The sequence below is a fragment of the Pteronotus mesoamericanus genome, unplaced genomic scaffold (assembly GCF_021234165.1).
Source record: "Pteronotus mesoamericanus isolate MK-2021 breed Mesoamerican mustached bat unplaced genomic scaffold, CSHL_Meso_final scaffold_174, whole genome shotgun sequence".
Classification (NCBI taxonomy): domain Eukaryota; kingdom Metazoa; phylum Chordata; class Mammalia; order Chiroptera; family Mormoopidae; genus Pteronotus; species Pteronotus mesoamericanus.
In genome coordinates, this window is record NW_026555309.1 from 16,422,763 (window position 1) to 16,436,946 (window position 14,184).

The 14,184-nt window shown below is 39.6% G+C and overlaps 1 protein-coding gene across 1 annotated transcript; it reads right to left on the minus strand.

Moving 5' to 3' along the window:
- Positions 1 to 8,363: 8,363 nt before the first annotated feature.
- LOC129084220 (cytochrome b-c1 complex subunit 7) lies at positions 8,364 to 12,604 on the minus strand. Its single transcript, XM_054590291.1, has 4 exons — positions 12,527 to 12,604; positions 10,047 to 10,118; positions 9,234 to 9,400; positions 8,364 to 8,571 (listed from the first exon to the last, which is right to left on the minus strand). The coding sequence occupies exons 1-4, from the start codon at positions 12,543 to 12,545 to the stop codon at positions 8,494 to 8,496; spliced, it is 336 nt and encodes a 111-aa protein (XP_054446266.1). The 5' UTR covers positions 12,546 to 12,604; the 3' UTR covers positions 8,364 to 8,493.
- Positions 12,605 to 14,184: the final 1,580 nt, after the last annotated feature.

Sequence of the window (14,184 nt, forward strand, 5' to 3'; positions counted from 1 at the left end):
CAAAGTTAATACACATGCCATTGATTCCATGATATTCTCCTAACACAAATATTGGCTTAATTTAGCCACAGTCCATTTCTGTCACTTAATACCAACTGAGTGACCCCCCTTTCAGCCCTCACCCCAGTGCTGGTTGGGGCCACCCCGCCATGCTCCCACATCATCTCTCGCTTCCCACGAAGACGTCCTGCTCGCCCCAGACTGTAACTCTATTTACTGGCTTATCCCCCTTTATGACTACACACTTGATGAAGGCAAGGACTGAATGTGACTCATCCTTGGACCCCAGCACCTAGTGTAATGGATAAATGAATATTAATTAAATAAAAAAATGAAAACATTTTTTACACAAACATGTACAGAAAAAGGTAGAAATGCCTTAAGAAATAAAGAACTTTATAAAAGAGATTTTATTTATTTATTTTTAGACAGAGGGGAAAAGAGGGAGAAAGAGAGAAAGACAAACATCAATGTGAGAGAGAAACATCAGTTGGTTGCCTCTCACTCATTCTCTGACTGGGGACTGAATCTATAAGCCAGGCACTTGACCTGACTGGGAATCGAACTGGAGACTTTTTGCTTTGCAGGAAGATGTTGAACCCAGCCACACCAGTCAGGGTGAAATAAAGTACTTTCGAATAGAGGGAGAAACATATTAGGCTCCTATTCTTTAGACAATGGGAATTTTAAATAGCATATAAAAGAGAAATTCTGTTCTTTGACAGGATTTTAACAAGCTGAGTTTTATGTGAACATGAAATACTAAACATACAATATGTTCACTATATCGCTTGGACAGAGCTGAAGGCAGAGCAAATGTAATCAGTTTATGGTATTATTAAAACCTAAGGGGAAATGAAATGTCCGTTTCAGTAACGCTGGGTGTGCCTGTGTTTCCCACACTTCAGTGTTATTGCAGGACATCCAGTGGCTGGTTGCAAAATCTTGATCGTCTGAGAACCTGGCTTTATCCAGGCTGGTGTGGAACATGCACTTGAGACACTTGGGTTCAAGAGATCTCTCTCCCTTGCATGGCAGGGAGTTTTAAAGGACTTTCTCCCCTCCCGGCCAACCACATTCCCTTGTCTAAATTCTTTAAGCCTTTGGAATCTGTCCTATAAAAATGCAAAAGCACAAGTGCATGAGGATTTTCACTGCAGCTCTGCTTGTTGTACAACAGCATTCCATTGGAAGCAACCCAAGTGTCAATCAACAGGAAAGTGGTAGAATAAATTATGGGACATCCATAACCTAGAGGGTTGTTTTCCTTAAAAAGAATAAGAGAGCTTCATACATTTTAAGTGTTTTAAAATCACAGTTCACTGCTCTGTTTAATACTCCCCAGGGCTTCCCATTGCATTTATGTAAAACTTAAATATCTTCCCCTGGCCTAAAATGCACTCCACCAGGTGGCCGTGCCTGCCTTTCTGGCCCCAGGGTTTGCACTCTTCCCACCTCTGTTCAAGTTCAGCAAGATGGCCTTCTCCTTCAGCTTCTCCTGGGCCACTCCCAGCTCATTGCCACCACGCAGCCTTCGAGGCCTTCACACTTGCTATTCTCTCCACCAGGAGTAATCTTTAGACCAGTATTTTGTAGCCTTAATTACACATTAAATCCATCTGCATCCCAAGCCAATCAATTCCTAATTTCCGGAGTGGTTCCTAGGCCTCAGGTTATTTTGGTTTGGGTTGCCTGCTTGTTTTTGTGCTTCTCAGATGATTCTCTGCACAGCCCAGCTTGGGAACCAGCATGGTTTTCCATGGTGACTCCTCTCTAACACTTAGGACATAGTTAAATGTCACCTCCTTAGAAAAAGTATGAATACATGATTTTAAAAACTAAATATTTTGTTTAACTGAGAGGGTTAAAAAGGAAAAGCATAAGCAAAAAATAAGGGCAAAATGAAATTGAAAATGTAAAGATGGTAAGTATGAGATGACACACATTGAAAAGACAGTGCGGCAATTTCGAGGAAGACAAAATTTAAATCTCAGTTTGCTCACCTGCTCACTGTGTTGTACGAGTTACTTAACATCTGAGACTCTATGAAAGGTGGATAATCGTACCTGCCTTAGAGAGTTTTTTAAGGAGTAACAAGACCACAAACAGCACGAAGTATACACTGGGTAAATATTAAATAGTATTAGCTATTGTTAATTAACAAATGATTGGTTGAAGCACTAAGTGCTTCATAAATTCAAAGAAAATAGAAATGTCACGTGTGTGGGGATCAGAGAGAGCTCCTCTGAGTGGCTAGAACTTGGGCAAGCAGAGAGAATGGTGAGGGTTGCAAGTGTCATCCCAGGAGAGAGTGAACAAGAGGGACAAACGTTAGAGGTAAAATTTTGGAGAGTGTCTTTGGGGAAGAGGGAGTTAAACAGGAGGAAAGAGCTCGCCCAGACAGACAGTGCAGCAGTATGTCAGGATGGGCGAGCCTTCTGTTTTCTGTCATACAGCATCTTTTTGGCATTGGCATTTCCCTGAATTAAATTGTGTAGAAGAGTAAGTGATTGGAAGCAGATTCATCAGGCAAAGACGTTCAGGGGGTGCACTTAGGAGACAGGTTATGGAAGGCCATTCTCTTCAACAGGAACTCGTGTGGTCTTTTTGAGGCTGACTCTGGGCCATGAGCTGGCCAACCTCACAGAAGCCAGCGTGTATAAGGTTTTCTGGGGACAGACCACAAACCAGTTCCAAGTGGAAGCACCTGGTGCTCCTACTGGGAAAACCCAACTACTTTTGAGGGGAGCTCAGCTCTGTCTGCATGACTGAGGGCCCTGGTAGGATCCAGTCAGTCAACTGAGAAACATCCAATGAAGGGACTAGTGATAAAGGGCCGGCAGGGTTAAGCGGAACCAACAGGGGTGGGCATGGGGAGGGAGAGAGCTGTAGGAATCCGGAGAGGGGCCGAACGACACAAGAGTGGCCTTCTGCAGAGGGACACAGCCACCGTCAACCCGTCTCTCTCTTCTTGTTTGTCCTCTCCTGCAAGTGAATTCCCAAGCCAGAGAAGCAGAGGGAAGAACAGGGTGAAGTGTAGAAAGTGAGTCTGTAATACCCAGCACAGCAAACAATCCTACACAGAAGGGATTGACCACAGCCTGCATCCCCCTTACGAAATCCCCCTTAGGGAGTTCCCCCCACGCTTCCCTCTCTGTATCCCTGCACTTGTCATTTATCATCCAGCCTTGCCAATTGGACCTTCTAGTATCTCTCAAAAGTATACTCTGCTTGCACTATACTCGTATAGCTAAATTCCATAGGGATTAAAGATTTATGGTTTTACTTCTTTTAACTAAAAGTACTAAATGAAAAACTTGCTGGATATTTATATAACTCTGGAGTAAAGGGAGGACTTCTCAAAGCATGACCTGAAATGCAAAACCACAGAAGACGGATAGATTGTACCATATAAAAAATTGGAAACGTCCATTCGACAAGAACCACCATGAACAAAGTTTAAAAGCCACCAAAAAATAACCAAAACAACTGTCAGACAATGAAATAAGAAAATATATTTTAGCAAATTTAATTAAAACAGAACTGTCTAAATATATAAAGGTCTCATACAAACAGATAAGAACAGACCCAAACTAAGACGGTGGCACTAAGAAGAAAACTAAACATATAAGGAAAAAACTATGAATATAAATATAGATGCATAGGCAAAGGTCATGAACAAGACTGATTAAGGAGGAAAAACAACTTGATAACAGCATATGGGAAAATGTTTACTCAATCCAAGAAATGCAAATATAAATGAGAAACTCTCCAATTAAGTTCACAAAGATTGGCCCTGGCTGGTGTGGCTCAGTGGATTGAGCACCAGCCCGGGGACCACAGCGTTGCCTATTCCGTTCCCAGTTGGGGCACATGCCTGGGTGCCTGGGTTGCCGGCTGGGTCCCCAGTTGGGGACATGCAAGAGGCAACCAACCAATGTACCTCTCGTGCATCAATGTTTCTTTCCCTCTCTTATGCCTTCTCTAAAAATAAATACATAAAGTAGTTTAAAATATACACACACACACACAGATTGTTCTTAATGAGAGCATTCAGGGGTGCAAAGAAAAACGTCCCCAAGAATTGTCTAGAAAAATATAAATTATTACAAAATTTTGAAGAGCAAATTGGCAGTAAAGTATTGAGAAACTAAAATTCATCCCCCTTAACCCAAGTTGAGAATTCTGGGAATTTTCACCTCCCAGAATCTACCCACTTTCCTGCTTTCAAGGTCCAAACATCTCAATATGGCATATACCTTTCCAAGTTCCATTTCCCACATCTCCCAGGTATTTGCTCCTCTGTCAATGTAAAACTGCCTGTTCTTCCCTCCTCCTCCTCTTATGCCTGTCCGTCCATGCTTGTGAGCATTTCCTGTTCCTCTTCTGTAAAGTCCTTCACCATTTTCTTGGTTTGGCTGGCTTTTCTTATTGTTACCAAATCAGCTAAGTTGTCTGAGGGTCTTCTCTGATCACCTTCCAGGATGAGTTAGTTTCCTTTCTCCGTTTCCTTAATGCTTGGTACATATTTTTTCCAGATAATTTACACATTTTACATACCTACTTACATATTTATATATCATTTACATATATGTTTCTTGGTTTCTCTCTTGATAGCCCATATACTGGTGATTTTTAACTGAGAGCAATTCTGTCCCCCAGGGGACATTTGGCAATGTCTGGAAACATTTTTGGTTGTCAGAACATGGGGGAAACTAGAGATGCTGCCAAGCACCCTACAACGTACAGGGATGACCCCCAAAAGGATTATACAGCCCCAAGTCTCACAGTGCCCATGTTGGGAGACCCTGTCCTACACCTAGTTCCATCTAGCATGGCACATAAAAAGCACACCCCCTCCCCCCACACACACACAAACAAAAACAACCACAAAGGTAAAACGATCTTTTTAGGCCTAATTTATTCTTCCATATAATGGGTATAATATCTATGCCAGAAGTTTGCAAGGAAGATTAAAAGAGGCAACATATGAACAAAGCCTAGTACAAAGCTGATACTCCATCATTACTAGTTTATACTAATCCTAAGGTGCATAAGTTAAACACAGACCCAGAATGTTTTGGTGTTGAAATGAATCTTAGACTCTGTAGTCAGACCCTTTCATTTATAGTTGAGGAGCCCCAGTCTCTAAAGGCTAATGATTTACCTAAATCATTAACATCACATTTCAGTTTGCAGTTTAGTGGCAAACCACACTTTAAATGCATGCGTAAGAAAGCAATTACAAACTGACTCTTTTGTAAGACAAATAAGTATTTTGAAGGGGTTTGGCTTGTCAATATAACTTTCATAGATGTACAAAATGTTCTTTAAAATAATTAGAATACTACCAGAACAATGACACAGTTGAATAATGTTACCAGAGGTTTCACAGGGATTTATTTTAAAATTACTTTTTGGAATTTATGCAAAAATAGGCAAATGTATTAAATTACAAAGTTAAGCAAATACATTCTTTTGATTGCAGGAGAGACACAGTCAGAATTCAGAATAACTTAAATAGTTTATCTTTATACATAATACCTAAGTCCCTCAAACACTAACAGGCTTTCTGGAATCTATGCTAAAAATTAACTACCTGTAATGATTCAGTTTGTCTTCCTTGCTCAATTGCTAATACATACAATGAAATTCCTTCACAAAAAAAAAATTCAGAGGCACCATCTGACCTGAAATCTCAAATTCTAATGTTGTGGTTTTTAAGATGAACACAAGCATAACCAAAATTTAAACATATTAATGGCAAATAAATTAAAACATTTAGATTTTAACATCTATAGACTTTATTAGGTGTTTCTTATACAGTCATCTGGTATGTTTAAAGAGTGAGCAATCACATAAAAGGAAATATGGTCATAACTGATTGAAGTAATAAAATCCTGAAACTAAATAACATCTCATAATTCATTGCACAGCATATATTAGATTTCATTACATCAGTATATAGCCTAGTAGTAAATTCTCCTGATGGCCATAAACCTCTAAGGTGTTGTCATCTTGAAAAATGAAGGGGAGGGAGCGGGTGAGGGTACAGAATGGATAAATCTTCAGAGTTGAACACCTTAAGTTGTAAAGTTGTAGTGCATCGCCACCTAGTGGCAAAATCTAGTACCTTGTTTCAATAAACGGACATTTCCCCTGTATTTTCTAGTTATGTCTCATTCACTCTTTAACTATTCACATCTGATACTGCAGTTCTTAAAATTTATGTCACACAAAAGGGTAAACCCATTTGCACTTCACCCACCAGGCTTTCAAGTATTTGGTTAGTATAGTTTTTATGTTCACCTAGCTTTTAAATTCCAAGTTCTTTGGTTATTTTCAAAGCCACACATAGGTCTATGTTAATACCATTCTGTTTATGAGTATAGGATTATTATGGCTATAGTAACTTTGGGTTTTGGCCAAGTTTTATTCTTATTATTGACTCTTTTAGCAAGTCAGAATAGTGCTTACAATGTACCATGAACTGTTCTAAGTGCTTGACATATAGTGAAGTTAGTTAATTTTCACAACTCTGTAAAGTAGGTCCTATGATTAGTCCCGCTTTAGAGGTGAGAAAACTGAGGCCCAGAAAACTTAAACCATATTACTAGTTACCCGATAAGCCCTGGCCAGTGTGGCTCAGTTGGTTGGAACATCATCCCACGACTGAAAGGTTGTGGGTTCAATTCCCAGTCAGGGCACATACCTAGGTTGCAGGTTCCGTCCCCGGTCAGGGTACATATGATCCCCGGTCCGGGCATGAATGAGAGGCAACCAATTGATGTTTATCTCTCTCTAAAAGGCAATAAAATAAAAATGTCCTCAGGTGAGGATTAAAAACACATTAATCTAATAAGTGAATGGATTGGTTGTGAATCACTCTATTATTCTGTCTACACAGGATGATGAGCCAAATAGGTTATATGAATGTAACACTAATCATCAATGTGAGATTCAAGTTTATATAAAAAGGTCTAAGGAAACTGGAGACCGGAAACACTAGGCAGTGCTTGCCTGTCTGAGAATGCATCTCAGTTCCCTGGTGAGGCCTAACAGGGAAGCATCGACACAAGAACATTTACTCATTGCCTGACTCTTATGAAATAAATAGTCCCTCACTAAGATGTCCCTGAACATTGGCATCTACCAGTATCTTATCAGTTTCTGTGACTTGCAACACTGTTCCAACAATAAAATTCAAATTTATTGTACAGTCAAATCACTAATCTTACAAAACAGTAAGCCTGTTAAAGTACTGCTTCTACCATGACCAAAACCTTTATCAAATGAGGACCTAGGCAACTCAGATCGGACCAAAAAAAAAAAAAATTCAGAATAAGTGTTTCAGAAAATGACCTCAATTATCAGAGAGAAGGAGGGCTCTTAGGGAATCTAATGAACCTTTCTAATATTTTAGCAAATTTTTAAGACCTTATGTTGATGTTACAAAAGCCCAACATAAATATTTGTCAACATAGTTGATTTTGTGAAAACATACCAAACGTACACACATACTTTCTTTTTAGTTTTAGGAATTTTAACTGACACAAAACTTGTTTTCCACACTTTGTTTCCTTCTCTGCGGGAAGATCCGACCATAGCCAGCAGGCGCCTATGGAACACAGCGTAGACTGCAGGTTCCACCGTTCCGTCCCCATTCACTACGTTCAAAGCTCTCGCTTCCACCAAGGAAAGCATTTTAGAATTTAGGGGTGGGAATGATGACATCATTGAATGGTTTTAATTTATCCTTAAAACTTTTAACTATTATTAGTATCCAACCCTTCCAATATACATTATAACAGTCATTTCTAAAGTAGAAAAGTCACTGGGATGTGGGGAGAAAATATGATGTCTGTATATTTTTGTCTATTTTTCTAATGTCTAGTTTTTGTTTTCTAATACAAATAATTTAAAAAATAGGATGCAAACTCAATTATATTTTGAAAGCAGTGGTTAAAGAGGGCTGTTTCTCAATCTGGTCATACTGGGGGTGAATCCTTCCTTTCATTCAGTAACTTTTGAAGTCAGAGCCAGTCTGCTCAAGTGCTGTTTGCGTCAGATAAAATGAATGGACTGGCCTTTGTTTCTTGCTCTTTCCAATCCTGCAAATTAGGCCCTGACGGGGCTTCTAGGTATCTTGCTAATCTGCATAGGCAGTATCAAGATGACGCTCCTACTTGGAAGAATATTAGTAGATCAAACAGTTATCCAACCAGTGAAGGAAGCTGATTAAAATGGCCTCAGGAGGCAGTTAAATACCAACTGAAAAATAACTTGCAAGTTTGGAAAGAATTTAACAGATAGGTAGTTCAGTAGCTATTAAGAATAAGGTTTAGAATTCAAAAACTCCAACAAAAGTTATAATAGACATTTATTTAAAGTAATATATTTGCAACCCAGATGGTTCTAAATTATATATTTCAGTTTTCACCGACATCATTAAAATACTGAGGACAGATGCATCCACAAACTTCGATTACATGATTATTTCTTTGCCCATTCTTCTCTTTCTTTTCTTTCCCGAATGACCTCTTTTAGATATGGTTCAAGGTAGGGTTTATCCTAAAGAACAAATAAAAGAAAAATATCATATGCTACCATCACATACAGATATATTGCAAAACTCACTAGGTCTTAAATAACAAAAGAAAGTCATCAAAATTAATTTCCAACTTAAAAAATATTCTCAAGAAGCCTAAGATCTGTCTGCTTTTCTAAAATGTAAAACCCACGAAGATACTGTAATCAGTTGCTTTGGTAGGTTATGAGAGCAAAGTCAGACAGAAAAGAAAAAGAAATGAGAGTCTATAAGCTTTTGCCTAGTTTCAATGTAGTTTAAGGGGCAAGGGTTTGCTTCACAGAGGCCTCCCTGGGAGCCAGAGAGCCACTCAATAGGCTGATCACATGCACACCATGTTTTCATCTGAGCAGGAAGCAGAGTGAAGGGGAAAAGCAGCAGCCTAGGAGGCAAAAGACCCGGATTCTAGTCCCAGATCTCTATGTCAGATCCTTGCTTAGTGATTCTGGAACAGTCACATCACCTTTATGTCTCAATGTGTTTGTCTCAAAAGTGGAGTTAACATTTGCTCTATTAACCTCACTGTAAAAATACTCATTTGTCTTCACATTGAGAACTCTAAAGCGCGTTACAAATGAATGTTTCTCTGTTTATAACACTCAATCCTTAGTAGCCAATATTGTCAGATACACAAAAGCTGTTTCACCTCCTCATATTTTGTCCACTGCTCTTTAGGCAAGATCTGATGCCTCATGGTCAGGTCCAGTGCTCTCTTAATGCGAAACACCCTGTCGTTATACACGTTCTCAGGAAGCCTTCTTATGGCCTCTTTTACATCATCATTCACATGTATGGTATCATCTCGCATTAACCCTATGATAGAAAGCAAGAGAGATTGAATATGTATCTCAGAATTCAGGAATTTCTAAAAAAATGAATAAAATATCTTAATACTTATAAACTTAAGACTAAGGTGAAATATCACGAGTTAGGTATAACGAAACTCAATATATTTCATACATAGTAAAGGGTCCCTAACAAATTATTTCTAAAATGGTACTGTGAAAACAATATATGAGCTTTTTAAAATCCACTGCCACAAAATTCACATTTTATCTAAAATAAATTTTAAAATATTTAATGTCTACCTTGTTTTTAAACATACCTCAATTTTTTAAAAATCTCTACTCTCAAATCACAGAACTTAAATTTTAAATGCTAAGTAGAGGGGTTGGGAGAGGGAGTGTATAAGGAAAATGTCCAGCTACCATATTTAAAGAACATAAATTATCTTCATCTCAAACATTTGAGACGATTCCATCTCTCTCTTTTCCAACATAATAAAAAAAGATGTGGTTTAACATAACAATAAAAGGTTACCTAATTTTAATATCTTCTAATGTATGCAAGTACAATTAGTTTTTTGGCGGGGCGGGGGGGGACCTATAATGACTTTTGCAAAGGTACTACTCTCAGAAAAACCATAAAAAAGGAAACAGAAGAAAGTGCAGATACTCACCCAGTTTATTGAATCCTGCAGCACTGTAGTACCATTTTCGGATACCTTCCAGCCACCGGCCTGATGCTGCAGCTGATATTGTCACACTGTTAGTTGCTACAATTTACTTATTGCATCATATTAAAATCTGATGGACAAGTAACCACTACTCTGATAGTTACCCCGTTAAAGAATGCAAACATAGGAAGGAATTTCCCTTTTAAAAAATATACTCTAGACCCTGGCTGGATAGCTCAGTTGATTAGAGCGTCAACCTGATACATTAAGGTTGCAATTTGAACCCTGGTCAGGGCACATACAGTAATCTAATAATGAATGCACAAATGAATGGAACAAACTGATGTTTCTCTCCTTTATTCTCTCTCTGATCTTTTCCAAAAAAGTGTATATTCTATATACTGTGGATAAGAACTGTTTATTTCATCTAAGAGCAAAACGGATTGCAGGTGTAAAAAAAAAAAAAAACCACACAAAAAACTGGGCAAGTCATGGGGGCGGGGGAAAAAGAGTAAACTCAAACATCTAATGCCCAAAAGAGTAACAGGAACAATTATTGCCAACCCAGCCTCTCAAAGCCAAGCATGCCATCCCTTTATGTCTCCCTGCAACTATCAGAATTAAAGAGGTAGGGTATGGGAAAGGAACTTGAAAGTTCTCCATTATTTGTAGTTTCAGAAACAGATTACAGGTAATAGGGGTAAACTTTTCTTTTAAAGAAAGTTGGGGTTGTATGAAAAGAAGGTGAGGTTTCAGGATAGGCTGGCAGGTCTAAATGATCCTCATCCTCTAAAATTTTTATTCTACATTACCTTTTTATTATTTGGCTAGCCTCTTTAAAACTATATATTTCTGGGAGAATTTTTATACCATTTGTTAGTCATTTAACAGCAAAAGAAGACCATTTTCCTCCTCCCGCACACCTTACTTTCCACGATGGGAATGAATATTTGAAAACGGATGAAGAAAAACAGGTAATGTTAAAATTCCTTAGGGAATAGGACTGAGTTTGATGAGGTAACCCCAGTAGTTGCTAAGGGGCAACACCAGTGCCTGGTTTTTATAGGAGAGATGTGGTACAGAAGGGGTGGTAAAGCAAGTTTCAAATTTCTTTTAAAATTGTCTGGGGCTAGCCCCTTACCAAGGAAAGCAAACTTCCCTTTTACTCCAACTCCTCCTGCCCCTACTCCTTAGCATATCACATAGTACAAGGCTTTGGTAAATCTCCTTGGAAATTAAGCACCATGGTTAACATTGCTTCTAGCAAAACAAGTAGCAAAAAGCCAACAGTCTACAAACATACTTGTAGAAAAATCAGTTATTTGTAAGTATATTAAACAGTGATGGTGATGATTAATATTCACTGAACACTCACTGTGAGCCAAGCACTGTCCTATTTGCTTTATCTAGATTAAGTCGGTTTATTTATATAGCACGTCTGTCCCTACAAAAGGCGAGTAAGTCTTACAGAAGTCACCCCATCCAAGACCAAAGCCAGACAGTGATAAGAGTTGAAGCAGGTCTATCTAGTTCCAAGCACTGAACAGGGGCAGAGTGCCTTCACTATTTGTAAAGTTAAATTAAATAATGAATTCTTAAGTGTCTCCCCAACCCCCAAAAAGCCTAATGTCATTTAGGTTAATGAATTTTTCTGGCAATCTGATGTCTTCTAATAGCTTCACAATAGCTCCCCAGGAGAAAGGGACCAATATTTTTAAAAAGCGACATCAATTTATACCGCCAGAGGGCAGAGATTAGCAACAACGACAAAAGAAAAAGAAAAACCCATAAAATTCTATTTAATGTTAACGTTCTGTTTTAAATATTCCAGTATTTTCTGTATTATATTCAATAACAAATGTTTAATGCCTACAATAAATACAAATTTCTTCAAATCTACAGACCAAGCTGACGTTCCAGATAAGGTTAACCTGACGCTTCCCTGTAACCCTTGCTCAGCTCTCTCTGATTCCCAGTTTGACAAGCGCGAATTGTGGAATGCTGTCTCCAATGCTATTTCCTCCGATCACCGCCTCAGCTATCAGCGTGAAGGGCAAACTAATACCCCGTCGTCGCGCTTCCAGAATCTATCGCGCTAATGCATATGACAGCTCTTGGCTCACACTAAGCACTCAATTCGTTTTGGCTGAAAGTCATCCGCAAATTATTTCCTTGTGCCCTTGAACTCTTCTAAGGTCAAGCGGGAAGAATGCCGAGCACAGGCAGATGAAACGCCAAGGGAGTCGGAGCCACCGCGAGCATCTTCACCAAGAGCAGTCCGCATCCCAACCCCCTAAGGGGAGCCTTGTATGGGGACAGCAAAGGGGCAAGGGAAAGGCGTCCTTCAGGCTGGACTGGAGCCACCTCTCGCCTTAAGCCGAAGAACTGGCCACTTAGAGACAGCAAAGAAAGAGAAGCAAGAGGCTACGAGAAGAAAAGGTTGAAGGTAGAGATGCCCACCAGATAGGACATCGGTCACCTACCAGCAGGCCTGCTCGCCATTTTGACCGGACACTGACGCGTTGCCTGCTGGGTAAGTCAAAGAGGGCGCGCTGGGTCCAGTGCGCATGCGCCTCAGATCGTGTCGCGAGGCAGGGGAAGACGCCTGCGCAGGCGCAGTCCTGGCGCCGACGACCGGTACTCGTCGTGTGTTCCCTTCCGCCTGAGGCTTTACCAAAGGAGTAGTGAGGACATTTTGCGCGCCTGGTTCCAAGAAGTAATTCATGTGACGTGAGAGGAAAAACCCTAGGGAAGCAATTAGGGCATTGAGACTGTACCTTGGGTTCTATTAGAGACGAGCTATAAGAGCTTGGACAGTATTAATTGTGCCCTTGAGCCAAGCAACATGCTAAACATGTGATGGGCATATTCTCATTTAATTTTCTCATTTAATTCTAATTCTTAAGTACTATGATTATCCCCATTGGAGAGAGGAAGCAACAGGCTCAGAAGGGTAGGATAAATTGTCCAAGGACACATAGCTAGGAAGAATCCAGATTCATCCTCGAGAACCTCAGAATCCAGACAAAACTTTGGGACTCCTTAATTCTAGTCGTATATGCTACACTATTAATCTAGGAGAGACTAACCTCCCTCTGGTCTTCAGTTTCTCCAGCTGAAGATCTACACCTAGCCATGTTAGTACAAGTTAAAGGTTAGTTCAGGAAAAAGAAAAAAAATATTAAATCTAAGACACATAGCAGAATTTGCATGCAGTCAAGGTAAAAGCAAGTACATTTTTAAGGACTCAACTCCAACATATTAAGTCTAGGGAATGCAAGTCTAGAGACAGAAAAAGATCAAGGGTTTTAGCATGACGCTCATTCAATTGTGGGGAACTTCTACCATCACTACCGTCTTAGTTAGCAAAGACTGCTGTAACAAAATAGTATAGACTGGGTAACTTAAAAAACAAATATATTTTCTCACATTTCTGCAGGCTTAGAGGCCCATCAAGGCGTCAACCTGGTCAGTCTCAGGGGAGAGCTCTCTCCCTCTGGCTAGTAGTAGGCTGTCTTCTCACTGACTGTGCACATGGCAGGGAGAGAGGAAGCTGTTTTGTTTCTTCTAAGGGCACTAATCCCATCATGAGGACCTCATGGTTATGACTTCATCTAAACTTAATTATTTCCCAAAGGTCCCAGTTCCAAATGCCATCACATTATGGGTTAGTGTTTCAACGTATGAATTTTGGAGGGGATGCAATTCAGACTATAGCAACTACCTACTAATACCTACTTTTTCTTTGGTCTTGAGACCTGGGGCAGTAGAATCCATCTCATTATAAGTTCAAAAGGTTAGATCTAATGGTCTTCATCCATTTGTTCTAAAATTGTTGCCTTCTTTCTCATTCTCTGTGCCACCACAATTTCCCACATTACTCATCCTGTACGCATAACTAAATGAACACATACCTAAATGTTAGTAATCTGAAAGATGTAAAGAAATGTTATACTTTTGTACATTGGCCCATTGCCTTATATAAGAAGCAGTACACTCTTTTCCCTTCTTCTGTACCTCTTAAGTTTCAGTGACAAGCCAAGGAAGACCTTGCCAAGGGATGAGATACCCAGGACTATCACCAAATCCAGCTGCTACAGGCATTACTTCTGAAGCCTGGATGTTTGCTGGTAGTCATTAA